The 15,147-nt window shown below is 36.3% G+C and overlaps 1 protein-coding gene across 4 annotated transcripts in view; it reads left to right on the top strand.

Moving 5' to 3' along the window:
• Positions 1 to 15,147, top strand: part of pns (DENN domain containing pinstripe) — a 347,031-nt gene that overhangs the window by 83,848 nt on the left and 248,036 nt on the right. For all 4 annotated transcript variants that reach the window (XM_090411700.1, XM_090411683.1, XM_090411692.1 and 1 more), the window contains 2 exons: positions 1,786 to 2,128; positions 13,575 to 13,777. In XM_090411700.1, coding sequence (XP_090267826.1) covers positions 1,786 to 2,128; positions 13,575 to 13,777 — 546 coding nt within the window. The remainder of the gene's footprint in view (positions 1 to 1,785; positions 2,129 to 13,574; positions 13,778 to 15,147) is intronic.

Genomic DNA, 15,147 nt, shown 5'->3' with positions numbered 1-15,147 from the left:
AGGCTTCTTATGTTGATAGTACCGACCTTTAACTCTGGTGATGTTAAGTTGGGGTGTTTTTTCAGATTTTTCCAGTAGTTGACTTTTCGCTGTTTGCCCTGGTTCTCTGGCAAAAATAACCAGGCCCTTGTTTAACTGAGCGACGCCCCAGCCACCATGAAATTTTGTCGTGTTGTACCATCATTTTGTATTTTGGTTTAAACCAATAAGAATACAATTTGGCCAGCTAAATCCTAAATTGCCAGCCTATCCTTGTTCGTTCAGTATCCAGGTAGATACCCAACAGGGTGCACCACGAGAAGATGAGGATTGGACATTAGGTCAGAAGCCCTGGTTGGTTGTCCGCATTCCTTTAAAGGTGCTATGTGGAGGTCTCCTGTCAGTTATACAGCTTTGACCCTTAAGCACCCTGTAAAATAGTTATTAATAATAAAATAATAGAACAGATAAATACTTTCAGTTATCTTGAATATGGAATGTCATATGAAGGAGAAAAAGACATAAAATTAAAATCCTCAAAATTTTTACAAATAATAGGCCTGATAAATAGAACACTCAATCCAAATATAGTACAAAAAGAAGCATGCTTGAAAACATACAATACTTTAGCAGTGCCCACATTATTTTATGGTAGTGAAATGTGGACTAATAAAGTCTAATTTTAATATCTAGGGCTTCTGACCTAATGTTCAATCCTCACCTTCTCATGGTTCACCCTGTTGGGTATCTACTTGGATACTGAACGAAAGAGGATGGGCTGGCAATTTGGGATTTAGCTGACTAAATTGTATTCTTATTAGTTAAACCAAAATAAAAAATGATGGTACAACATGACAAAATTTCATGCCGGCTGGGACGTCGCCCGTTACTCCTAAAGAAGTTCCAAAAACCAAAATAATGGCTTCTTCTGTTGAACGTGGAATATACGACCTACCTCGAGCAATAGCCAATCATATTAGGCTAGAAGTGGCCAATATCCTAATCCATTTCAAGTCTCCCAAAAATAATATCCTACATAAAGAAATAATGGCTCTAAAAGAGCTATGCAATAATAATCACATTACAATAACCAAATCAGACAAAGGAAACACAATGTTGTATACATTACCTGTAGCAATGGATACAACAGAATATGAAAGCAAAATGCACACACTTCTCCAAGACCAGTCAACATATCAAATTATAAATCGAGATCTCTCCAACTCACAAAAGAATAAGGTGTGCAAGCTATTGAACAAAGACTACTTTTTTATAACTTATATGGTGCCGTATTAGGACTTGTGTTGCACGTTGCAATTTCTTATGCTAGCCTCACTGTTACACCGAATTGTGGTTGTCTCCTATTTGTAACAAACTTTGTTTGTGTGCTTTGAAGATGCTGGATATAATACAGTGAAATATTAGTTTTTAAATTAATAAATAGTTATTTTCTTATCAATCTGTGTGCACATCAATACCATTTAAATCCAATTCAACAGGGAAGTGAAATTATCTATGTCTGCCATTTCCTTAAATATGTTATGTCTGTTAAATACTAAAAATGTTCATGAATATTTTTGAACTATAATCAATACATAAATGTTCTGGCCTTATGTTTACTTTCTGCCATCATTATGGAAGAAAATATATTAATTGGAGTGTTCTTGTTTATGTAAAGTTCCAGATTATTAATAACAGTTGGGTAATATCTGGATATTATTAAGTGGCCAGATATCTGTACGTTGCTCTCTCTCTTTGTGTGTGTAATAGCTTTGCTTTGTACTTATATTATTTTTTTTCCCCCAGGCCAACTTGTGTTTTGTTGATATAGATAGTCAAGTGATTGAGGTGCCAGAGGATATTCCTAAACTGCCATATAGAAATGAATTGAATTCTGAGATTATTAACACACTCAGCAGGTATGGCGTTCCTACCTTTCAGAATGGATTAGATCGTAATTTAAATGAAAGAAGTTCTCGGCGGCATCATACTCGGAAACTGTCTTGGAGTTTTGAAAGTGGAGATTCTGGAGTCAGTAGCAATTCTAGCAGTGCCAGAAGTTCATATAGCAGTCTTGCTTCAACCCATACACAAGTACTCCAACAGAGTGAAGCATTACAGAGAGTAACGGCCATTGCAAAGAAAGCAGGTATAGTACAAACATACATATTCCTTAATCTTTTTCTTAAAATAGCATGAAATGTAAATTATTCGAATGAAGTTATGAAAAAATTATTTCAGGAGCCAGCAGCTTTTTAAAATTACAGGTTTAATTGGTCTGGTTTGACTGAGTGGGTAGTATTTCAAATCAGTAGGCTGTACGTTTGAATCCCACTGCACCATAAATGTTTGTGAAGCATAAATGTTTCACAAACATTTATGGTGGAAGAAGATTTTCCTCATCCATTATGAAACTGCTGGCTTGATTATTTGGATGCCTGAAGTGGCTTGAAAAAGTTCCATGTTTCATCTATAGTCAGAGCTTAATTTAACCCATCCATGGTATTAAAATGTGCTCTAGTTTTTGTTAAACTTTGATGGATTGGGAGTAGAAACAAACTATAGGTTTAGATGCAGTGCAGTGTGTGTATTACACTGTATCTATAATTAGTGAAGATAATCTTTTATATATGGTAAATAAATACTAGTTAATTCGAACCATAGTAATTCAGTAATTTCATAATTCTAATTAGATCCCTTTTCCCCACTCTAGATAGTTTGCCTGTTTTTCAGTTTATTTCAAAATACACATAATTTTTAAATTGAATGCAAAATACCATTTGGTACACTCATTTAGACAAAATATATTTCTTACCTGAATTGTTTGTTTGTTTGCTTTTTGCCTATAAATTTTTCAACTTGTATGCGAAGGTTTCTGTGGTTTAGCAGTTCATAAGAAAGATTCCGGTAATTGGACCACATGCTTATTAAGCTAAATGACAATAAAAAACAAACCCGACAAGTTTTGTAAGTCGTTTTACTTACATCTTCAGGGGTCAAAGGTAACTAAAAGTTTAAACACAAGAAATGAGAAATTACTCAAAATAATTCATTATATACAGTTGTGGCCATGTAACTGTTATTAAATTGAATATCCGAATATAGATTCAGTGCAGTGCTAAGTTTGAACAATGCTGGATGCTGTCACGTTCTGTTGTTCACGTTCACATTGTCCGAGGTCTGACTTGGGTATATTTTTTTTTATCAGTGCTGACCAAACATAGCATAGAATTAGGCCCTGGTTTTTGTTACACTGCATGGGAAGTCTAAGCATGTTTGCAGCTTCCTTAAATTTCCTTATGTAGCAATTTTTTTCAATGTAAGACATGTTTGTTTTTGACAGAGTACATTATGGCCGGTGGAAGTTGTAAGCAACGATGGGATGCAAAGTATACACTTGGTGGGGAAACTTTAACAGAAGTAGAGGAGATGAGAGATCTAGGAGTGATGGTAGACAAGGACCTGAAATTCAGGGGCCATGCAGATGGATGTGCAAGGAAGGAGGAAACATGGGCAGCCAAAGAAGAGATGGAGGGAGCTGGTAGAAGAGGACTTGAGGATGAAGAACTTGGATGTCATGACAGCCCAAGACAGGAGGATGTGGAGGAAACTCATCATTAACAGCGATCCCACTCAAGTGGGATAAGCTGTAGAAGAAGTAAAATAAATTCAAAATTCTATACATTACATACCATACATAATACAAACATTAAATAGAAAGAGAATTTTTAGATTTTTATTGCCTCATCTGCCTCATCCACTTCCTTCTTCAAATATTTCAGTATTAAATGCTTGTTTTTTAAATCTTCTTTTTGCCTTCTCACGATCCCTTTTCTCCTTTCGTTTTTGATTTCCAGATTTCTGATGATACATTTCTGTTGGTCAAATTTTTATTATTAAAAATATAATTTTAATAATTAAAAATTCAAATTAATAAGAATACTTACTTTTATTTTTTAGCACATGGCCTACACTATACAGCTGCACACTTTACAACAATCACAAAACCTTCGTCTATCAAAATACTAACAAGAACGAAACGTTCTGGCAGGGAAGATTACTGTGAATGCAATTACTAGCTAGCGCAGCTGACTGCAACAGCCTTGCACGAACGCCTATTGACGTCATCACCCACTATAACTACAGCAATACGCACCGAGAGAATCAGTGTCTTCCGGACACTCACGGTGAGCTGAAGAGCGCGTAGCTGTCTGTCTAAAACAAAACACAGTATCATTCTCGATATGCCATTATCCTTTATCATTGTTGTATTATTACAAGAATTAAAACCATGCATTATAAACACAGTTATGTGGCACATCGGGACCTGAAAGTAGGGGCCCTTTTTGGTGCCGGGCCCGTGACAAGTCTTTGGTGTCATCCCCTCTCAGCAGCCCTGCCTGTAGCACACTACTAGTGACCTTTCTCTTTCGAGATACTGCACTCCCCCCCCCCCCATATACAACTTTCTGATACCTATCTGACAGCCAGTCACTGATCCAACACAGAAGTCTGTTATCCAATCCCATCTGTTTCAATTTATTTAAGAGCTTGTCATGTGACAGTCTATCAAAAGCCTTTGCAAAATCCAAGTACACCACTGTATATGCATCTCCTCAGTTCAAGGTATTTGTCACCTTGTTATAGTATGTGCGCAGCAGCTAGGTTCTCGTTCTTGCACCCTGTTAGTACCCATTAAGGGAAGCTAAAGCTGCTATCAACTAAACGCAAGTGATCGAACTAAAATGCTCCCAAATTTCTGCCCTAAAGGATCCTACCTGGGGCCAAGCCTAAAGATAATATCTTTTAATATTGAAAGTTTCTCCACTGTCAAGCAAGATCTCATTGCAAATATTTACAGAGATAATGACTGCGATGTGCTCTGCCTGCAAGAAACTCACAGAGGAGAAGGTGCTGCAAGACCTTACATCCATGACATGAAACTCATCAAAGAAATACCCCACGATAAATATGGCAGTGCATATTTACGAAAGAGAACTTGATCCCATCGTCCATTGACTCAAAGAACAACAGAAACATTGAGATTATTACGAACACAATGAAAAATATCTCAATCACCTCAGTCTATAAACCACCAGAAGAAGCTTTCTCCTTCCCTGACATCCTCCTCAATAATAATGCATACATGACTAATGTTGTATTAGGTGAATTTAACAGCCATAGTGTTAACTGGGGTTACACAAAGTCCAATGAAGATGGAGAACTTGTTGAAAAATCGGCTGAAAACCTTTCTCTAAACATACATAATCCAAAACTCCCTGCATCTTTCAACAGTGGCAGATGGAAGCGAGGCTATAACCCTGATCTCATATTTGTTAGCTCAAAAATATCCAATATCTGTGTTAAAAAGGTTTTAAATCTGATTCCACATATTCAACATAGACCTATAATGCTTCAATTCAACCCAGCAATTATGCCTAACACCGTCCCTTACAGACGACAATTTAATTTTCAAAAAGCTACTTGGAAGGGTTTCATAGAAGATCTTGACCGCTCCATAGAAGAAGTCCCTCCAAACCCTCAAGAGTATCCAGAATTCATAAAAATACTAAGGAAAATCTCCACCAAACACACACACCCCCAAGGATGCCGCACAAACTACATTCCAGGCCTTTCCAGTGACATACAAGCCCAATATGCTGATTACTTACAACTTTACAACACCAACCCCCTTCTCAGAAGAGACTATCCAAGCAGGAAAAAAATTATGCTCCAAGATGGCAGAGGAAAAGCATTCCTCATGGAAAAAAGAAATAGAAGCTCTTGATATAACAGTAGCAGAAAGGCATGGAACTTTATCAACAGAATTAGGAAGGATTTCACTAAGCCATATGAGCATCTGCAGGTAACAGCTAATCGAATTGCTCACCAGCTGCTGCTGAATGGAAAATTCGCTAAAAAACACACACAAAAAATAAGATACTTAGAACCCCAAGTGAGGAACAAAATATGATTAACTTAGATTTCACCATCACTGAACTCAACGCTGCCATAAACCTATCAAAACCTAGAAAATCTGCAGGCCTTGATGATGTCTGTAATGAACAGATTAAACATTTTGGAACCAGGACTAAAGAGTGGTTATTAAACCTATATACAACACTTGCCTCAGAACCCTAAGGATACCAACTATCTGTAGGCATGCCATTTCAGAAAGGCCATTGGTGGCCTTTCTGAAACCAGGGAAACCCGCAACCGAAGCAAAAAATTACAGACCTATATCACTACTCAGCAACCTCTTTAAACTCTACGAATGATTAATTTTTAATAGGCTACAACCCCTAATCGAACTCCATCTTATTGCTGAGCAGGCTGGCTTTAGACCAGGCAGATCCTGCACATCACAAATTCTCAACCTCACTCAATATATATAGAAAATGGTTATGAGCAAAAACTAGCCACAGGAGTCGTCTTTGTAGACCTAACTGCAGCATATACCATCTCACACTCAGAAATAAAATATAACAGAATAACTAGAGACTATCGCCTTGTCCTTCTGACCCAATCATTCTTGGAAAACAGACGCTTTTACGTGGACCTTGGGAGTAGGAAGAGCCGCTGGCACCACCAAAAATATGGCCTCCCCCAGGGAAATGTGTTATCACCATTACTTTTCAACATCTACGTCAATGATCTCCCCATCTTTTCAGGAATTAGAAATTTTATCTGTGTTGATGACCTTGCCATAGCTACTCCGTCAAAAAATTTCAAGTCCATTGAAACTACTCTATCACTTCCCTTAAATAGTCTAACCACATACTATACCAACAATCAACTAAAACCAAACCCCTTGAAAACCCAGACTGGCCTTTTCCACCTTAACAATAAGGAAGATTTCTTAGGAAGGCTCTAATATAGAACGTTCCTGGAAACCAATCTACCTCGGTGTGACTCTCGATTGCACCCTCTCATATAAAATCCACATAGAAAAAACAAAGGCAAAAGTGAAATGCAAGAAACAACATACTAAGAAAGCTCACTTCCTCCAAATGGTTTGCAGACCCTAGCACACTGAGATCTTCTGCCTTGGCCCTTTGCTATTCTTCTGCTGAATGTGCCTGCCCAGTATGGTCCAGATCCTGCCATGCTGAAAAACTTGACCTAGCATTGAATGAAAGCTGCCGCTTAATTACAGGATGCCTGAAACCAACACCACTAAAAGACCTGTATACTTTGGCTGGTATTGTACCTCCTTCAATTCGAAGATCTGCATTCTCAGCTGATGAAAGAAGCAGACAAATGAAATGATGAACGCCACTTACTGTTCGGCCAGACCGCAGTGCCCCAAAGACTAAGATCCCGACATAGCTTCCTGACAACTGTTGAACTACCTAAAAACCTCCCAGAGACAAGACTTCAACAATGGCTTGCACTATATCCTGAAAATAATACTGGTATTCCAACAGCCGAACATCTTCCACATGGTGCCCACTTGGACTGGAATACTTGGAAAAGCCTAAACAGACTCCGGACGACAGGACGCTACAAACAAAACCTCATCAAATGGGGCTACCTCACTGGCCCAGACAATTGTGAGTGTGGGACAACCCATGGAACACCTTCTTTCTTGTCCCTTTCTTCCATAGCCTTGTGCAAAAGAGGACCTTATATCCTACACAGAAAGAGCAGTTGATTGTGCAAGATACTGGAGGAACATCTGACCATGTTCATTGTATATAAGTTATGTATAGTTTCCTTTTTTTTTCATATTTAATTATTATTCCCTGTATAATTCACCTAGCAAATCTAAACTCATCTCATTGGAATGTATCCTAATTTGTTGTAAATCATGTGGTACCACTTACTACTGTACTAGTGTTTGGATACGAAATAAAAAAAGTAAGTAAGTGAGACCTGATCTCTCCTCAACAAACCCATGCTGATAACCATTTCTGTATCCTACTTCTCAACAATCTCTCCACGACCGTCACCACAACTCCAAATATACAGACCAGCCTATAATTTGAATTCTACAACCGCCTTTATGCAGTGAAACAACCTCCTTCCACTCCCTTGGAACCTGTCATCATCATCATCATCAAATTCCTGCCGTGTACCATCAAGGGGTGTACAGGATATGATAGTACTACATGAAAAAATTACATCATTACTAACTTCCTATCTACAATTTTCCTCCAAATCAGTCTGTTACTTGTCAAGACTCCAACATTATCAGATCTTATATTTCTATCGTCTAAGGCACTTTGTACCGTATCAATCCACCTATATCTTGGTCTTCCTCTGGGTCGTTTTCCTGCCAACCTGGCAGAGAACACTTGTTTTGCTAATCTTTCTTCGCCCATTCTGTTTAAGTGACCATACCACCTGAGATTAGCTCTGCTAACGCATTCCTGGATGTTGACAATGTCAAGTTCTTTCCTAATATCCTCGTTTTTAATATGATAATTTAAAATTTGAAATTTATAATTTAAAAATGATAATTTATGGTAAATTAAATATAGAAATAGACAACATAATTAGCAAAGCTGGTATGGTGGGAAGTCAATTGAATAAATTCATATGGAATAAGAGAGAAATTAGTCGGAACACTAAATTAGCTGTATACAAGACAGTGTTCAAACCAGTTTTAACTTATGGATCTGAGAGCTGGATCAGAAGTAAAATACTTGACCAAAGACTAGAGACCGCAGATATGAGAGTCCTGAGAAAGATTAGAGGCGTGAACAGATGGCATCAATGGCAATATCATATTAAAAATGAGGATATTAGGAAAGAACTTGACATTGTCAGTGTCCAGGAATGTGTTAGCAGAGTTAATCTCAGGTGGTATGGTCACTTAAATAGAATGGGAGAGGAAAGATTAGCAAAACAAGTGTTCTCTGCCAGGTTGGCAGGAAAACGACCCAGAGGAAGACCAAGATATAGGTGGATTGATACAGTACAAAGTACCTTACACGATAGAAATATAAGATCTGATAATGTTGGAGTCTTGACAAGTAACAGACTGATTTGGAGGAAAATTGTAGATAGGAAGTTAGTAATGATGTAAATTTTTCATGTAGTACTGTCATATCCTGTACACCCCTTGAGGGTACATGGCAGGAATTTGATGATGATGATGATATAACATCATCTGCTTAAAGTAAATAGCTTAGGTTAACATCTCTAATTACAATATCAGGTATATTGCCATTTTCCTTCATAATGAAATTCTTAACGAAATAACTGGGGACATAATGTGCATCTGATTTTACATCAAACCGTCTTCTACCTCCTTCAGCTGCTGACTTTCAACTTAAATGTTGACTATAACTCCATATAGTTTTTGCCTTTGCATCATGTCAAAAGCCATTTCCAGATGTATAAAACTTATCAAATCCTTGTTATATTCCTATGATTTCTCAATAATTTGTCTTAAAATGAAAATCTAATCCTGACAATTTGGCCTAAATCCAGCTTCTTATTCAAGTTTCCTTTCTACAATTTTTTCGCTTCTCAAGTATGCTTGCATAAATCATACCTGATATGCTGAATAAGGAAATTCAGTTGTAATTCTCACATTCTGTTTTACTTTCTTTTTAGTCATTGAGAGCTCTACTCCAGTGATCGAGAATTTGACTTTCAAACCAGGCATTATGGATTAATACATTCATATTTCAGAGTTTCTGAAATTGAACACCATCTCCTCCTCCTCCAGCTGCCTTTCCACATTTCAGGTTTTTGATGTTTTTTTCTATCGCAATTATTGATATGCACTCCTAATTGCATTCTTGAATATTTTTCTACCTGTTCTGTCACTCTAAGCAAACATTTTTATCTTCAGTTTTCATGTTGTCTTTATCATTTATGATTGCTATTAGAGTACTCTTTCCTCCATTTCTAAGTTTTTTCAATGATCTCCAGAACATTTTACCATCTTTCTGATATTTATTTTCTCTATTCTTACTAGTATTCTCATTATTTGTTAATTACTCTTACACATTGCTTTGCTTTCTTACATTTATTTCTGAGAGCACATGCACACTTACTTACCAGGGACTTCAACGTGTGTGTGTGTGTGTGTGTTGAGGCTTAAGTGCTAGGAAGACATCATGTTGGAAGTTTAATGGAATATTTACAGCACTAGGAAAGGATTGAAAACTCATTTTAATGCTTCTAATATTTTTTCTCATTCACTGAGACATCTTCAGGGATTACAGATAACTCTTGTAACACACACTCTCAAATACAACACAATACTAAGTGAAACACGTGGGTGACTCTAAAGTCCGATCCGAAATATTGGAATCGTTAAAATTAGTTTTTAATCCTTTCCTAGTGCTGTAAATATTCCATTAAACCTTCAACATGATGAACTTTCAATACACTTTCCTCTTTTCCTTGACTGCCTCTTTACCTTCCTGAGTCCATCATAGAGTTCTGATTTTTCTATCCTTGCAGACTACCCCATCACATGCCTCTCTTTTTGATTTGGTTTGGTTTGGTTCTTGTTCTCAAACTCCTTAATTTTTTTCTTCAATGATATTTGTGTGTCTGAGCCTACAGTTCACCTCTGAAACATCCTGACTGATTATTTTTAGAACTTTCTTACACACTTTTCTTTTCAGTATGATATTCAATTTTATCCTACTGAAAACTAAATGATAACTTTATGTATCAGATCCTATGTATGCTCTTGTGTGTCTTGAACCATCATGAATGCAGTATCAGCAGCAAGACTTTTCTTGTAGTCATTTAGAACATTTCTGATTTTATGTGAATTTGTGCACATCTTCATGTTGGAACATAGTAATGACTATCCATACCCTGAAGAGAAATCTAGCCAGTATTTACCATTATTATTGGCTTTGCTCTTTTTCTCCAAATTTTCCCCAAACATTTCTGTATGTCTGATATTCATTTCCAACTCTGCTGTTGCAATCCCCAACAAGGATCAGCTTTTCATTTTTCTTTCAGCTGCCTCCTCTAATGTTTTGAAAAGTTCTTTCACCTCTTCCTTAGTAAAATCTTCCGTGAGACCATAGATACAAACAAGTCTCATTGTACAATTCTCTATTTTAATGTTTGCGTATATCACTGTACTTGATATTGCCTACCATTCAAAAAGATTATACTTGTATTTAATGTTTAATACTATAGCTACTCCTTCTTTTCCCTGATCATTAGCCTGAATGTAGCATTTTGTGTTTGTCATTTAAAAGATTCTAACCCATTTTTGTCTTCTTCATATTGATAGGCAACACCTATCTATTATGTTGATCTGGTACTTCCCCGCCTTCATCTGCTGACTCCACTTCTTTTCCATTGAATTCTTGTTGTAGCAAATATGTTGAGTTGGAGTTTGTTCTAGTAGATGACTTTTCACAGTTCACCCTGATACCTGACCAAAACAGCAAGAAAACCTTGTTCAACTGGGTGATGCCCCAACTGCCATGAAATTCAATCATTGAATCATTGTGTTCCATCATCGTACCATCATTATATTTTAGTTAAGGTCAATAAGAATATGCTTTGGTTGGCTAAGTTTCAAATTGCCAACTCATCCTCATTTGTTCAGTAACCAGATAGATACCTACTAAGATGATGCAATGTTTGAACTGGGAAGAAAAACACACACCTTGAAAAATCTTCACAGATGTTTCAGTAACTAGTATCACATATGCTGATTGCCACTGTGTGTGTGTGTGTGTGTGTGTGTGTGTGTGTGTGTGTGTGTGTGTGTGTGTGTGGAAAAAAATTGCCCATCAACAAACGTTTACAAGTGAATAAAAGAAGTAAAATAGATATTCCAAATGGCATATTATATTAACGAAAAGTTTTAAAACATAGTATTGCATTGTGTTGACTAGTTTTTTGAGTATTAGTGATTTAGGAACATGTTATCATTCTAAAATAAAAATTAAAAAAAATTTCAGGACTTCTATTCTCTTGAAAAAGTCTAAAATGTGGCTAAGTTGAAAACATCAATCATTTTGCGATTGGTATTATTGACATTTAATAGCGAATTTATTGCAAGTATTTCACATCAGTTGAAACATGTTGTATGAAGGTTGTTTGAAAAGTTTGGTAATTTCCAATTAACAGTGATACAATTTGTTCATTCGTACCAGTGGCGCATAAAACGTGCAATGCATAATTCTCGTTTGGCAAACATTTAAAATGACCATGTTTGCATTTTTCATAAGAATGGAGAAAAACGAGTTTCGTGCAGTGATAAAAACACTTTTATTTGAAGAAGTGGACATCCATGCAGATCAAAATTGAGTTAGATGCAGTTCATGGTGACTGCACCAGCATTAAAGACTATTTATTTTTGGTTAACTGAGTTTAAACGTGGTCATAAGTCCATCAAAAATGAAGCACACTCCAGATGCCCAACTGAGGTCACTACGAAAGAAATGATTGACAAAATCCATGGTATCGTTATGGAAGACCACCAAGTGAAAGTGTTTGAGATGGCTGAGATTGTAGGCATCTCAACTGAATGAGTGTATTGAAAAAGCTGTTTGCACGATGGGTGCTGCGATTGACTGTCGATCAAAAATGCATACGAAAAGAATTTCAGGCAGTGTTTGGCAATGTTTAACCACAATTGGCAGGATTTTGCATTGATTTGTGACTGTAGATGAAACTTGGATCTACCACTACACACCTGAGTCCAAGCAGCAGTCGAAACAGTGGACAATGCCCAGTGAAAGAGCACCAAAAAAAGCAAATACCGTTTTGTCAGCTGGGAAGGTGATGGCCACTGTTTTTTGGGATTCCCAAGGAATTATTATGATAGAATATTTGGAAAAGGGTAAGACAATAACAGGAGTCTATGCGTTATTGTTGGATCGTTTAAAAGAAGAACTGAAGAAAAAACAGCCAAGATTGGTGCACAAAAAAGTGCTCTTTCATAGAGACAATGCACCGTCCCACACATCGCCATCACAATGGCAAAATAGCACGAATTGAGGTTCAAATTGGTTCCACATCCACTGTATTCTCTGGACTTGGCCCCGTGTGACTTCATTTTTTGTTCCCAAACTTAAAAATTTGGCTTGGTGGGAAAAAAATTTTCTTTGAACAAGGATGTCATCAAGGCTGTCAATGACTATTTTGCACAATTGGACAGATCCTACTTTTTAGATGGGATGAAAAAATTGGGAACTCGCTGGACCAAATGTGTAGACCTCGATGAAGACTATGTTGAGAATAAAGGTAATTTTTTCCAAAAAAAATGTGTTTAACTTTTTTTTTTTTTTTGCCAAACTTTTCAAACAACCCTCATAGTACTATATGCGCTCAAGTAATCTGAAATGTAATGATAGCATTTTTCAGACAAAAAAATTAAAAAGAAATTATGTTAACAAAAGCAAAAATCATAGTTGTTGCACTACTGAACTAAGCCTCACACTACATCTATATTTTGATTTGAACATGTTGTATATTCTGATTTTGGATATTATGTTTTGTATTTGTATAATATATGTATTATTTAAAGATTATTTCTCAAAATATTTAAAATAATCTGTTCACAGATTTCTTAACATATCCACAGATATTAGTAATTTCAGTAGTTTCTGTAATAATAAAGTTCAGTTATCCATTAAATTGTCAATTATAATTAGGTGTCATCACATCTATGGAAGATTTAGCAAGACCTAAAAGAACAGATAGTGAAAGCAGTGCCACAGGGCGATCTAGGTATTTAAAAGGAACACAGGAGTATGTTGATGTCCTTGTCCTTAATAATGCTATAAGGGAAATTTTTCTTAATCGTTTTATCCATATGTTGCATTCATATGAACACTTTATTATCCAGCCTAGTCAGGTGGGTGTTCTCTTTCTAATATCTTAGAACTAAACCTATAATTCTATTTAAATTTACCTATATATTATGCCTTTCATCTCCAAAAAACAATTAAATATTTCAAATATTATACATTCTAAGGGTGAAAGTTACGTTATAAAAATATAATTTACGTGTACACACACACACACACACACACACACACACACACACACATGAGTAAAGAAAAAGGAAATACTGTCTTTACTTCTTTAATAGTAGTCATTTAATGAAGGCAAGGTATTTTAATCAAAATAAGGGATTATAAAGCATTGTTTGAGTATACTTAAGAAGTGGTTGTGACATACTCCTGTTTGTAGGCAATGTCCTCTGATGACAGAGGGATGAGGAGAAACACAGATTTCCTAGCTGAATCTGTTCAGGTTGTACTAGTTTCTGTGCATGTTAATTGGTTTAGATATGGATTGCATGTTAGATTTTTCCCTGAAATTTTTAGATGGTAGGTGAATTTGTTTGCCTAGTGTGAGACCACCACCACACTCATTAAATAGTTGAAGTGGCTTAAAAAAGTTCCATGTTTGGTCTTTACTCCACAACCTTTTGTGGGTGGGATACATATTTTAAAATATATATATATGTTTTGATTTTCTCTTGATGGAATATAGATGGGATAGTAAGCTTATTTTGCAGTCTGTAAAATGATTATGTATTCTTGGGAGGGCTGATCAATTGCATATGATCAAGTTATCAATTAATGTGTGCAACCTGTTGCATGCTTGTTTGACTAGGCCTGCAAACATGGATTTCTCAGTTCTTAAATTCATTTAAGAGGAGAATTCCATTCCCGTTATGTACTTGAGTGAAGAAGGGAATGGAATGTAGAAAGTTTTTTTCACTTGGTTATAAATTAAATTAAAAATGCCAAGAAATTATATTCTTGTTTAATCCTTCATCTGAATGTAAGCAAACAAAGTTTGCATGTGAAGTAACTTCATGCCTTGGCTACTTATATAAAGACTAATGACTTCGCATTAATTGCCTTTGTATCCTATAATGCAAAGCACACATATTTTTTGGTGGTGTATAATACTATGCATTATGGAATGGGCTACTGCCCAGGCTGGTTTCTTCTTTTATTGAGGTGCTGTTAAACTGCAGGGTACCTCTTCAAAAACTCTGAGTGATCTACAAAATCACTCTAAATCTCACTGAGTGATCTACAAAATCACTCTAAATCTCACTGAGTGACCCTAAAAAATTGCTACTAAACTCATCACTCCAGGAGGACAGGAAACTCAACAGTGGCTCCATTCAGTGACAGGCAAAAACCTACTAGTGAACAGAACTGCTCTGCTCACTAGCAGGAAACAAGCCAAAAGACTGATATTATT

Source organism: Typopeltis vanoorti, chromosome 2, assembly GCF_054136105.1.
Source record: "Typopeltis vanoorti isolate ZY-2024b chromosome 2, IOZ_Tvanoo_1.0, whole genome shotgun sequence".
NCBI lineage: Eukaryota > Metazoa > Arthropoda > Arachnida > Uropygi > Thelyphonidae > Typopeltis > Typopeltis vanoorti.
Note: the sequence above shows the minus strand (reverse complement) of the source record. Positions and strands in the feature narration are given on the sequence as shown.